Raw genomic sequence first — 13,867 nt, 5'->3', positions numbered from 1 at the left:
AATTTTAATTTTCCATTTAAAGGGACATCTCCACTGATCACTTCAAGCAAAATGTAATGTTGAATAATTACATTGCTGAGCTACTACAAAGGCATCTATTCAAAGGTGTTTCCATACACATGCAAATTTAGTATTAGAGGACATTTACCACAGAGGAAGAGATATTTATATTTTGTGGGTGAATATGAACTTTCAGAGCTCATGGATGGTGCTGGATTGACAGCCTGGGGACCAAAGTCCTCTATTTATTGACATAACTGGAGAAATGGCATGGATGCTTTCCCACGCTGTCTCACCTGCATTTCTCATCCCTGTTCTTGAGGCACCACCAACAGACATCAGAGAATAGTCTATTCTCCATACCTATTCAATCCTTGCAATTGGTACTGGAATTACTAAAAAGGATGCAAACCAGAGCTAATTGTTGTGGTGACTTAGTTTTTTGTGGACACCATTAGTTGAGAACTGAACTGAGACCCAAATTATTTCACATAAGGCCAAATGGCTTTCAGATGATAATGGGAAGTTTCTTACTGTGTACAGTAACTGGAGTTCTTCAAGATATGTTCTCCATATGCACATTCTACTGGTGATGTACAGAAAACTGGATGGAGTAGCCATGTGTTATTGTGTCCAGGGCCCATTGGTCAGTGGTGATGAAGGATCAAGCATGCCTGAAGCAAGCTAGTGGATTTCTAGAATCATTGGAAGTAGAGCACATCTCTCAACCATACCACCAAAATGAGTGTTTCTGGGATTGGGAAGGTTAGTTGATTTGTGACAGAGCAGTGGGTTGTGCCCTCCTGTAGAAAAGCCGTCATTCCCTAGGTAGTTCTGATGATCTTTGGTGGTAGAGGGGCTGGGGGATTGGTCTCTGTGAAGAATATGATTGTTTTATGTGTTTCCTCTGGAGAACTGGCATGTAGACTACAAGGGAACACAGGGTGGCTTATGAGTCCTTCAGCAAGTGGAGGGCCTTGTTTGTCTAAGAGATGAACAATTCAGCTCCCTCAAAAGGCAGATCTTCCACTGTTGTTTGGACTTCTCTAGGGAACCCCAATCTCACAAGTCACATTGTCCATCACATAACGACCACCATTGCCACTTATCTTGCAGTTGTATCCACCATGTTGAGCGCTGCTTGGAGACTTGTCCTGGCTACAAGTTGGCCATCTTTAACTAGCAGCATGCAGTCCATGCAGACCTCATTGGGCAGGCTATCCACAAAGACAAGCAGTCTCTTGTGTATACAAGTCATACCTGGCCATTATGGCCTGATAATTGGCCAGGCAAAACTGTAAGCTTGTTGAGGAATAGGCTTTCTGGTCAAATAAATCTAGTCTCTTTGGCTCCCGATCCTTTGGTGTGAACCTGAATTGTTTTGCTTTTTTATTTGTCATAGTGACCACAAGGGAGAATGCAGTCGGGGGGTGGTATAAAAGAATTCCACACCTTTTAGAGGCGCCTGATATTTTTAACTGCCTTGTGAGAGGTGGAAATGGCAGAAGTGCTAAATGACTTTTTTTTTCAGTTTTCACCAAAAGGTGTAATAGAGATTGGACATCTAACATAGTGAATGCCAGTGAAAATGAGATAGGATCAGAGGCTAAAATAGGGAAAGAACGATTACAGGAGAGGGTGGTTCAGAAGCAGATCTAATTATTAGGGAAACCTGAAGGTGGGCCTCTGTCCTTCTCTCAGGAGCTGAAAGACTTGCAAATCATACATTTACAGTGATGTGTGATTCTCCCACAATAGCACACAATAGCAGCACTTTGAGCTTCCATCTGAAGCTGGGATAGCTCCCTCACATGAAGGCCTGCATTTGAATACAGGAGAACTGGACAACGCCATACCAGTGACAAAAAGCAATTCTGACAACTAACAGTTGCAACAAGCAACCAAATGATTATAATTAAAAACCATAAAAGCCAACATTATAAACTAAACTGTAAAAACTACTGCTAAGAAGTCTAAGGGAAAGGTTGGCAGTCTCTTGGACAATTAGGTTCCCACCCTAAGCTGTGAGACGTTGAGAGGAACTGAATGGCAGTCTTTGTGCCTCACCCTTATATGCCCTCACAGCGGAGCATGAGGATTGAAGACAGTATGTACACGCTATGGGTACTGCTGGCCACAAAGATTTTGATCTCTAGCACGCACATGGGGTGCATGCACGCCATCAGTGCAATGTGCATATCGATAAGCAGTCGAAGGAGAACGTCTGGTCACTTCTGAGTTCTGTTGAATTAGGATCAGAGAGCTAGAGGTGAAAGACTCTACATCCCATTACTAATCTAGTTCTCAGTGCAGAAGGGCCCACATCACAATGTCTACCATCACAATGGACACAGAGTAGCACCCTTGTTGGCAGTCTCAGCAGAAACCAAACACTGAATGGAGCCTGAACTACACTTCCATCAGAAGAGGTGTTCCCTTCCAGGTGAGGCTTGGCTCACTGATGAAGCAACACATGGAAGCATGCTCTATTGCTGCCTGCACTCTGCCTATATTTGTGGATAAAGAGAGGACTTTGTTCTCCAAAGGGTATCAATCCAGGAACACTCACCAGCGCTGAATTCAGTCAAAAAAATTACAAAACAAAAAAATGCATTATTTTAAAATTATATTCCAGGTGGGTCAGACAACATGCAAAGAGTGAAAGCCACATTACACTTTGACAAAGAACTAACTGCATCACTTACAGTCAAGACTATCACAAATAGTGAGATTCACTCTTATGACAGTTTTGACAATTACATTTAGTCTGACCCTACTGATGTATATTTTGTGTAATTGGGTGAAATATCTCATCAGCAAATTGTGGTAGTTACCATCTTGAGTTGGAAAATTAAACTGTGCGTGTGCTTAAATATCCAGAATAATTTAATTAATACAAACACAATAAGTCACAGTCATATCAAATAACATCATCAGCGTTAATTGCTTCTCCTGTTAAAACAAGCATAAGCATTAGATTTTTAAAAATTCTCTCTCATCAAATTGGCTGTTTACTGGGACTGAACAAACCACAGGACATTGTGATATTAAACAGAAGAAGAGCAGCAACAGACAGGCACTCCAGCAAGTGGAAGATGAAAGAAATAAACAAGTGTTTCCTGTTCCATCCAGTGGCCGAATATTAAACTAGTAAAACCAAAATTACAACTTTATGAGGATTTGTAATGAAAAACACAACACTCCACAGGGAGCAAGGACAACAAAAGTGTAAACAAATATTAGCATTCAAGAAAAACAGTTTACACACCGCTTTTTTCTTGATTTTAGCCGCCTTTTGCATCCTCTGAGGAGCAGCATAAAAAGAAAGCAGACAGTTGCACACAAAGAAAGAGAAAAGACAGTGCGTGAAGTCAGGGAAACCTTTTGGTTATGATTCCAGCCTCTTAAAACTCTTATTTGCAACAAACAAACAAACAAAAAAAGGAGGAGTGATTGGTTTACAAGCTATACAGGTTTGAAGCATATTGGCTCTAATGGAATAATGTACATTGTCAAATGGAGTTATGCATACTGTCAACTGATTACAGAAATACTGTAGAGTGTTGTCTGTTAACAATTGCTCATTACATTTTTTCCTGCTGGATACACCACTACCTAAAATTGCATTCCAGGCACTTACACGTGCACTTACAGGATGTCCAAAGCCCATATTTATTCATTCATTCAAAGAGATACAGTTGTACATACAAAAGTCGTATTAGTCCCAGAAGTACTATTAAGGCACTAACACTTCAACATCAGGCTATGTCTATCATATGGCAGCTCCTACAAACTATTTTAAATGAAGAGTTTCATGCACCAAAATAGGAAAGGCGGGGAATTCCCCTTAAATTTAAGGATACAGTTTCCTGAACAAAAGGATTTAAGGAACACTTTGTCTCTCATACCTTTTAGATCAGGACAGTGCTTAATTTGTAATGAAAGAGGTGCTGGGGCTCAAGCAATTTTTGTAACTTTCATAGATGATGCGGCAAACCCAGAGACACCAGGACTATGAATTGCCAAGCTTAGAGGTGCCAGGGCTCAGCCCTGGCACAAAATAAGCACTGGATCAGGATCAAGTTTCATTGGAAGCTTTTGAAATGGACATGTGCAGAGATCAGATACAGAACAGAACAATCTGTGGATAGAGCCTGGACAACTCTTCAGAAGAGAGATTGAAAAATGTGTTGAAGGAGAGTCAAACTCCAAAAGACTACTTATTTTACCTGTGTGGTCGTTGCCCTAACAAGCTGCAAAATACCACTCAGTTATGTTCACTGTATAGACGTGCACGTGAATGAAAGGTCCAACTAATTTCTGTATGAGTGTGTTAATATTTGTGGGGAATCAAACATATGAAAGAAATATATGCAGTTTTAATCTGTTTGCAGAGCATGGATGTCCATGGTAACTTAGCATTCCCTTATGAGAGTTAGGGAAGAAGTAGGATCTACAGTGTGATAGTTAACACAAAGGGCAGGAATGTATGTGACTCAACAATGCACATTACACTTAGGTATGACACTGTGTGTATTCTCTTCTAGACCCTACAAAGAATCCATGCACTTACTCTGTCCATTAGGTAAAAGCCAATGGATTCCAATTCAGTAACCTAGTACACAGCTTTTGCCACCAGTGATATCACACCTCTCTAATGCTGCACACTTTTTAGGGGGGGGGGGGGCAATCAAACTCCAAGTGAAGTTAATGGAAAGATGCCCATCAACTTTAATGGGAGTTGGACCTGGCCTCTAATGAGAATATTTGATACAGCCTTGGCAGTTATCCAAGTCCATCTCTAATAGCTTTAACATTATCTGTGTTCAAATTCGCTCTCAGTTAATGACACCTATAGGAATACTCATTTATTGTGGCCCCCAGTCTTCTTAAAGAATGAGCCTTATCATTGCCCTGTGAAGAATGGTGAGGGAACTGTCATCTGTGTACAGAGATTTCCCTGGCCCGTATGGAAGGGTGTGAGAAACCATACAAACTATTCAGGGAATCCACGCAGAAGATGTATTAGCTTTGGCACAGGGAACCTCCATGCTGAGGAATTCCCCTCCCTTAAAAAGCTGAACTGAAGCAGTGTTATTTGAAAGTTGGGGAGGAGTCAGGGTCCCGGGAGACTTGAGGATGCACAGGTCCTCCCCACACACAGCCGTGTGGACTGGCAAATATTGACACTGCAGTCACAACTGAGTCCAGACCCCTTTCTTTCTCTGTGGGAATGCAAACCAAAAAAGGCAGAATTTAGAGGAAACACCAGAACAGGAACTCAAAATTATCCTCCCACCAGGGATCCCTTCTACAGATTTTTCCTCTCCCCACCAACCTCTCCACCATATTTTTGGATTTCTTTATTTACATGATGAAGAAGCAACTGCAGCTACTTAGCATATCACTATTTAGTGAGCTAAAAGCACCCATTAAAGAGGAATTTCCAGTAAATTAATTCTGAATCAGTACTGCTCTGCCAGAGAGAGCCACCACTTCCATGCCCCATGAGACAAAGTGAGCTTGGAAAAGCAATGCTGAAAAGCGCTATGTGTCTAGTTTTTTGCTCATTGTACAAGAAGTCTATTCCAAAATGACTCTCCTGGTGAAAGGCAGATTTTGAAGTGAGGTTATTTCAAAAAGTTTGCAGTGCCTAAATAGCCCTGCCCTCCAAAAGTAAAACAATGATCTGAGAAACATCTTTGAGACCTGCTTGCAGTACAGTAGTTGCACTATCTACAAGTACCAAACATTCAAATAAAACTGATTAGTTTATAAGCTTCATATGTACTGCCAAAGATTTTGTGACTCAAGCCATTAAAATGTGCTACAGAGAAATTATAGATAAGAATTCACTTCCGCAGATCTTTAAATCTTTATTAACACTGAAAACCACTTTTTTCTTATAACTGTAGTGTTACTTTCAGCTCTGCCTCAAACTTCAGATACCGCAGGGACATCATTTTTCAAGTACATCTACCAAATACATTAGGCTGAAGTACCTCCAAGTTCATCCACACTGGACTTCTATGCATCCTTTTTGTAACATGCCAAGTTACTTATGCCTCCTATTTCTAGCATGTGGAGACAATACATGATAATGACATCTCTTACTTCAGCTACATTGGGGCTGCTTTGCACTTCACTTCAAGTGCACTTCAAATGTCACTAATGTTTTTACAAAGTATATTTACAAAAGGCACAAAAAGGTTACAATTTTATGAATAATAAAGCCAGCCACTCTTGTAAGTTAGGCCAGGTCTACACTCAAAAATTAAACCAACCTATGCTCAGGGGTGTGAAAAACCCACATCCCTCCACAATGTAGTTAAGCAGACCTAACCTCTGGTATAGACAGTGCTAGGTTGACAGAAAAAACATTTCTGTTGACTTAGCTACTGCCTCTTGGTGAGGTGGATTAACAAGGCTGATGGGAGAATCCCTCCCGTTTCTGTAGTGAGTGGCTACACTGATGGGCTGCTGCAGTTGTGCTGCTGTAGCGCTTCATCTGTCACCAAGTCCTCACTTCTCTTTTCTTCTCTGGGTTTTCTATGAAAATTATAGCCACATCAATCATGTGCATACATCAGACTGCTATACAAAATACGAAGCTGAAAGCTTCTACCAGGACTGCCTTACACCTGACAGTTTAGCAGCAGAATTAATTATGTTCCTTGGTGTTAAATCACAGTCAATGCTCATGTGGTGCTTGTGACTTCTCAAGAATCTCATGAGCAGGAATTCCAAGGTTTGGAATGCTCAAGAATCTGTAGCAGCAGAATAATCACCTTCAACGCCTTCCAAGCCTTTCTAAAGTCCAAATCAAGAATCAGTAAAGATGTGTGTCTTGCTGAGCAGATTATTAGACCCAAACTGGGTATCTCCAAACATATGCCGCTTCTACTGATTAAATTATTTTAAATGAAATATGTATTTTTTTCTAACACTTTAATCTACACATTTCATATCATGTCCTTAACTACATGTAGATTGGATATAATGGTAGAAATCTAAATAAAACAATTCTACAAAGCATAGCTAAAAAAATTCTCCTGCCTGGATTATATATTCAAATAAAATGCATTTATTTTATTGACCACAGAAAGCATAAAATATTTCCATGCAAGTCCATGGTTTTAAGTGACACAAACACAGATCTGGTAATGAACCTTCTTGCCTTAAGAAAATAATATTTTGATGTTTTTGAAATGCTTTCAACTGCTTACATAACCAATTACAGGATCTAACATGGCAACAGGAAGAAATCAGTCATAAACCAGTCTTCTATGCTTTACAGTTGGAATTGTTTTTTATTATAGTCTGGATTTTACCTTTAGTACTTTACTGTGCAATTTGGAATAGCTTCTGTAATAATTTATATTTTGTTCTTCAGAGGATTTGTATGTTCTACAAAGCTAGATACTGGAAACAGCGAGGATTTTCACATCAGCAGATATGTATTCACTTGAGTGCACCTCTAAGTAGGTTTGAAGCTTCAGACATTTCAGACTATTCAGAGTTCAGTTATCAAGGGAGTCTATTCTACAGACCATAAAAATCACCTACCTTGACACGGCTCACTGCCTCTTGAGCTTGCATCATTCTTATATTTTTGGATGGGTTACGTTCTGAGAGCAGCTGTGTAGAACCCAAGTAATTGGCTGCAAAGATGATTCCATCAATGAGATCTTCAGGTTCACAGGGTCCTGGAACTACAGACAGGTATACAATTATTACCTTCCAAAAGGGAGTAAGGTGACAAAAAACTTAATCAAGGGTATTGATACTTGCATGACCTTTCCTAATACATTTCTATACTTACAACAGCCTAATTAAGAGAAGCATTGCAGAGTCCAGCACACATTAAACAGTACACTTATTTCCCATAATTATGACTCAAACACCTAAAAAGCAAAAGTGTAGTATTTACGAATCTGCATAATGTTTTGATCTTGGAATTGGAGAGTAGTTCATTGTAGCATGCTGCTGTGGGAAAAATACAACAGAGTTCTTCACTATACTAGGCCAAATACTGCTCTCAAATTCATGCACAAGCTTTCTTCCAATTGATATTAATGTAACATTCATAATATGTTACACGTATTGAGATGTTCTTATCTGTGGGCCAAATTCTGTTCTTCTATTTGGGTTTCTTGGTACCCATATTTGTCAATGGGAATGAAAAAAGTGCACAGATCGCCAAAATCTTTGCCAAAATACAGAACCTTGTTAGCTCACACTAATGACTGAGACACCATGGGCAACAACTGCATGTTGTGAATCAGCAAGTAAGGAAACACAAGAACACTTCATGTATCAAATTCTAGGGTTGATACAGGTAGGTGTGATGTAGGGGGTCAAATGTTAGAGCATCACATCCAATGTACAACAACCGGTAGATCTGAGACAGAGTTATTTCTTTGCTGTGGTGGATGATGTTAATGCAAAAATGCACAATCAAAACAGCTCTTCATTTCCTACACCCAAGAACTTTAAAAAGGAACAAAAGCTGCGAGGAGACTCTTTGTGTCTGTGCCACTGATTTTTCCATTTTAAAATAATACATTTCTTATGCATGCCATCACTCTCTAAAGTTACAGAAGTAATTCTGTATGCAAAAATACACAAAGAAATTAGGAGGATGGTGATACAAATGAGCACTTAACATCTATTTTACCAATCATCATCTATGTTAACACCCCCCCCCCGAAAGCTCTTACACTCTTCTTATTGAATTTAGTAAACTGCCTAACATATGGAAAGAAAAACATTTAAACACTAAGTAACACTGCGGCACACCAACAAGCATGTCCTGCTACAGGCATTTGGCAGAGGTAGGAACGACTCAACAGATAGTCTAAGCACACATTTAGCAGAAAAGATCGTGTTTCACAGAGAAGGCTGTCTTCATTGGGCAAAGAAACAGTAAAGAGATCAACAACCCTTTGTAGGGCTGTCAGTTAGGCAAAAACATTGGTCAGAAACAGAAGATTTGGAGGACATTTGTGTACTTTGCTTCAAGAGAGGACCACCACTGAACTTCAAGGCCTGAGGACAATGCTACCCACAACAGAAAAGAAGCTGTCTTTGTACTCTCTGGCCACATGATGTACCTGAGTTCAGGAACAGATTGAGACAGACACCTTCCAGACTTGTACAGATGGTATAAACTAATAACTGGGGAATAAAGAAGTCCAAATAGCCTGCCAAGGATTAACACTAAGGGTAGAGCTGCACAGCACATCAATCACCCCATCCATCTGAAAGAAGGGAAGATGCCAGATGGCAGCTGAAGAAGAGGAAAAAGTGGACAGATTAAAAAAAAAAAACCTGTAGTCAAAAATGAAGAGAAAATAAGGATATGTGGAACTTATTTTTTTATGAATATTACTCAAATTTAAGCTCCAATCCAGAAAAGCACATATACACATGTTTAGCGTAACAGATAGACTCACTGACTTCAGCGAGATTTTCAAATTAATTACCATTTTACAAACTGCTTTAGCAACTGCCAGGATAATTTTCCAGGGATGGAAAAAGGAGAGGTGGCGGGATGGAGAGAGAAATAAAGGATGGTATTTATACTGTACTTGTGTTATGCTCATCTCCTTTATTTAATGGTTAAGCCTTATTTTCAGCTTGATTACATCAACACTAAAGAGGCAGTCACTCCACAATTTTGGCACCAATCCCTTGACTGTAAATACTCTGTGTTCCCCAACAGCTCTACAACAGGAACTTGCTATGAGCCATATCAACATGCCAAGCTGCTAAACCATCTCTCCCAAGTAAACAAATTAATTGTGTGAGGGGGAAAAGGGGACATTGAATGGAGATGCTAATTTAATTAAAAAAAAAACCCCAAACCCAACAACAATTTTCTGGTAAAGTGAACTTTCTTACGTATAAAACCAACTGAACTTGTCTGGTGCATGCATGGGTAATCCCTTGAACAGGAAAAATAAATACCATGCTACAATGTATAGAGGTAGCTACTCGCATCTACTTTAATTCGTGGATACTTCTAATTCCTCGTTGTCCTAAATTCTAATTTTAAAAAAATCATCAAACACAAATTAAGTGTGATTAAACCCTTAAATTTCTTCATCAGAAAATGCTGCTGCCTCTTACACTTCCATACAGACCAAACGTCTGACTGCTATAATGTCAGCCTGCTGCAGAAACAAAACAGTCTTGGTAATTCGGTAATCACAGTACATTTTAAAAAAATCAATACTAACAGCCCCACGGTCTCCAGAGGCCTAACATTAACTAACCAACATTAACACAAAGTGGAGCAATTTGTTCAGTTAGGGAACACTGCAGTTTCAAACTTCCGAAGGATAATTATTTACAACAATAGGCCAGATTTTACTATAATCTAAACTAGTGTAAATCTATTGCTAATCCACTAACCTCAATTGAGTTACTCTGGATCTTGATCAATGTGACTCAAAGCAGAATTTAGCCCAGTGTGCTGGGGAGAGAATTTTTGTTTTAAACAATTGAACATACTTTCACAGTACCCTCTAAAAAATTAGAAGGAACCTCAACCAACTCTGTAGGAGTCTACTCATCAAAGAAACTGCATGACCAGTTCCACAGTGGGTCAAGTCATTTGCCTAGTATCTCAAGAATCAATTACAGTGGGTGCAGTTCTAAACTACTGAATGAGTAAGAACAATCAGAGCAAAAATTCCACAAAGACACCAGATTTTAGATTTGTGATCCCATCTAATGAGCTAATTTCAGCACAGTTTCTCTTTAAGGTATTCTGCTCCCCTCTACCATGCTTCACCAAAAAGGATATATACTTTACAAAGAACTGATGCATCTATTTGCTGAAATGCATATAATGCCTTTTCAGGCCTAGCTTTTCATCTCATGTATCTTTTTCTCTTCTACAGCACACAACTAAACATATGGGCATAATACTTACAAATCCTTTCCTATACAATCATTGGCAAGTCAAGCAATGACCAGAAGTCTGATCCATAACACTGCAGGATTTGCAACAAAATACTTCAGAAAAGGAAGTGACACTTATCTACAAATATAGGCCCCCTACCCTGTTTTCTTCACACACGCCATCTACTGAATTCAAAGGTGTATAAGGTGCTCATGAAATGCAGGGTTTGGTTTATCCTTGGCAATATCCCATCTTTTGTAAGTCTCTATAGAAATAGATTTTTGTCTCCATTTCTGTTCCAAAGTACTGGGAGACTACTTGAAAGGCACTTTATCTTCACAGACATCAGCATTCAGTTCTGTGTTTCCTCTGCTATATTTAACGACATCACTAACACCTCGAGTGGAGCATGGAGCTATAATCCCTGCCCTACTTTAGGTGTCTATGTATTACTGACTGTTGCAAAAGAAAAAAGGGCCATGAATTCATGTCAAGTGTTCCCAACAGTTTAGGGACAGTGAACATGACTTTCAGCTTGTTTGTTTTAAAAACAGATTTACTGTAGAAGTAAATTATTACCTAAAAAAGTCTCAAATAATTTTATTAATGCTTCAGTAGGGGCAGCAAAGCATGTCTTAAAATAGCTTTATTTATAAGGTTTTATTTCAAGGATTTTGATTCACCTTAATGTATCTCCTTCATCTTTTCAAAGAGAAACTTTAGTGGATGATATTGGCAAGATCATTATGCTATCAACAGATGGCAGTTGACTATATTGTTATCACAACCTCAGCAACATTTTTTACATCTTATATACCAAGAGCTTATACAAAGAGGCAGTGGGTAAGGGGAAGCATGCTATGTGGATAAATCTTCCAACAGTTTTCCATCAAGAAGGAAATGGAGATATCCTTCAGATGAGAGAACACATCTGTGCAAGTGATGTAGAGGGCATTACTGCAAATTGCAAGGGGTCAAACTGGTTAACCTGAGTGGTCCTTTCTAGATCAATTATAGCTTTGGAAAATGTAACAGTTCACATACATACTTGGCTATGGTCCCAGTTCAGCAAGGCACTTAAGCGTGTCCTTGACACTAAGCAAGTATGTAAGCCTTAGGCCTTCTCTACACCGATAGACTGTGAAGTAACTCCCAAGGTGTACACACTGCCAAGCCACTTAGTACATAGAAATTCTTCAGTTGCAGTGTTGCAAAACAACCACCTTGATGAGGGTTGTAAGCCTTACAGCACAGAGGGTCCAGCGCTGTATTGGCAGTGTAAACACATTACAGAGCAGAAAACAATTGATTGGCCTCCGGAAGTGTCCCATTAGCCCTTAAGTGGTTGCTCTGCTCATTGTTTTGAGCTCGGCTGTCCTGGAGACGTGCCCCTCCCCTTTCAAAGCTCCATTTCTTACAGCCCTTGCATGCTGTGCTGATCTGCTCCGGGACACAAAGCAAACCATTAATGTGGAATGCTCGTGCTGTTGAAGACAGAGGCTGGTGTGTGTGTGTGTGTGTGTGTGTAGGCAGGGGCTGATGTCAGGGTTTCCCCCTCCCCCAGGACTGGTTGCTTCCTGCTGCTGTCTGAACTTACAAGACAGCGTGCTGACACACGCACTGTCCCGCAAAACACATTGTCTCTCCTCCCCCAATCCATACACACACATACTCCCTGTCACACACTCTGCCCCCGCCCTCCCTTCAGCTGAAAAGCAGCTGGCAATGTAGTAGGATGCCCATGGAACAATGGGATTGGGAAACCTGCATCATGTGATGCTGTGCCTTCCCCATAAGGCATTGCAAACCCTTCCCAAAGCATCCTGTGGCGAGTTGCACAGTGGGATAGCTACCACAATGCACTGCTCTCTTTGCTGTTGCAAGAGCTGCTAATGTGGATGTGCTCCAGCATCACAAGGAGCACAGTGTGGACATGCAACAGCGGTTTAATTCCAGCGCTTTAATAAAAGTGGTATAACTTGTTGCGCAGAAACTTGCCAGACATAGACATACCCCTACTGACAGCGAAGGCAAGGAATGGGAAAAAAATACACTGCAAAGCTGGAGAAAGACAAATTTAGTTTGAAAATAGGTTTGAATTTTATGCTGCCTCTTGATGTTACTGATAAAACAATTATTTCTTTAAAAATATATATGATTTTAAGTTTAGACAGTATCTCTTTAAAAAGGCATTTGATGTCCTGGGTTTTTATTTTGGTAGTATAACATTTAGCAATACCATTTCTTTGCTGTAGGATGTAAGTGTCCTATAGAATGAGGCTCTTCTAGCAGTAAGCATAAACATATAAAAAAAACAAACCTCAAAACACAACAATACTGCACTTGGGGGCATGAGATATTCCAAGAAAAATCAACTGAATTCAAGAGAAGGAATCTGTTACCAATGCAAATCTAATAACAGCAGGCCAAATATTCAACAGGGTCCCTTAATTGTGCTTGCAAAAAAGTCTGTTTGCACCCGCAGGACAGGTAACTGCATGTGCAGACACTTTGCATATGCAAATGCATACAACTACAAATACTGCTACCCTGGTTAAGGAGTGCTGCTGAAAATGTGTCCCTAAATAGTTAATTGGATGCAGGCTAGTGCACTAATGTGGTACCTCTGTCAGAGTTCACTGCAGAAATAGGAAAATGTTCAGTGGTTAATGGCAGGGACTGTCTTTTCATTGTGTGTGGGTACTATGCCCAGCACAATGGGGTCCTGTGCGATGTCTGGGGGCCCCAGTGCAATACAAATGAATAGCAGTAATAAAACACAGGGCATTTTGGCTTTGGATTCAGGGAGAAATCTGATTAGCCAACATGAACTCCTTCTGTACCATGTACTTTTGTGATTGTACCATACCTACATGACAATGAAAAGCCAATAGACAGTTCATCCTCTCTTGCTATGCTATTAAAGAAAAGAATCAGAGGAAACAAATTTTACTAAAA

General features: G+C 39.9%; 1 protein-coding gene across 6 annotated transcripts in view; it reads right to left on the bottom strand.

Annotated features, from left to right (window-relative positions):
* APBA2 (amyloid beta precursor protein binding family A member 2) overlaps positions 1 to 13,867 on the bottom strand; it is a 236,850-nt gene that overhangs the window by 40,101 nt on the left and 182,882 nt on the right. For 5 of the 6 annotated variants that reach the window (XM_073303675.2, XM_073303676.2, XM_073303674.2 and 2 more), the window contains 2 exons: positions 7,567 to 7,712; positions 3,269 to 3,304 (listed from right to left, as the gene is read on the bottom strand). In XM_073303675.2, coding sequence (XP_073159776.1) covers positions 3,269 to 3,304; positions 7,567 to 7,712 — 182 coding nt within the window. The remainder of the gene's footprint in view (positions 1 to 3,268; positions 3,305 to 7,566; positions 7,713 to 13,867) is intronic. The other variant, XM_073303677.2, reaches the window with a different exon arrangement.

The sequence above is a fragment of the Lepidochelys kempii genome, chromosome 10 (genome assembly GCF_965140285.1).
Source record: "Lepidochelys kempii isolate rLepKem1 chromosome 10, rLepKem1.hap1, whole genome shotgun sequence".
Classification (NCBI taxonomy): domain Eukaryota; kingdom Metazoa; phylum Chordata; order Testudines; family Cheloniidae; genus Lepidochelys; species Lepidochelys kempii.
This window is presented reverse-complemented; position numbering and strand designations above follow the sequence as displayed.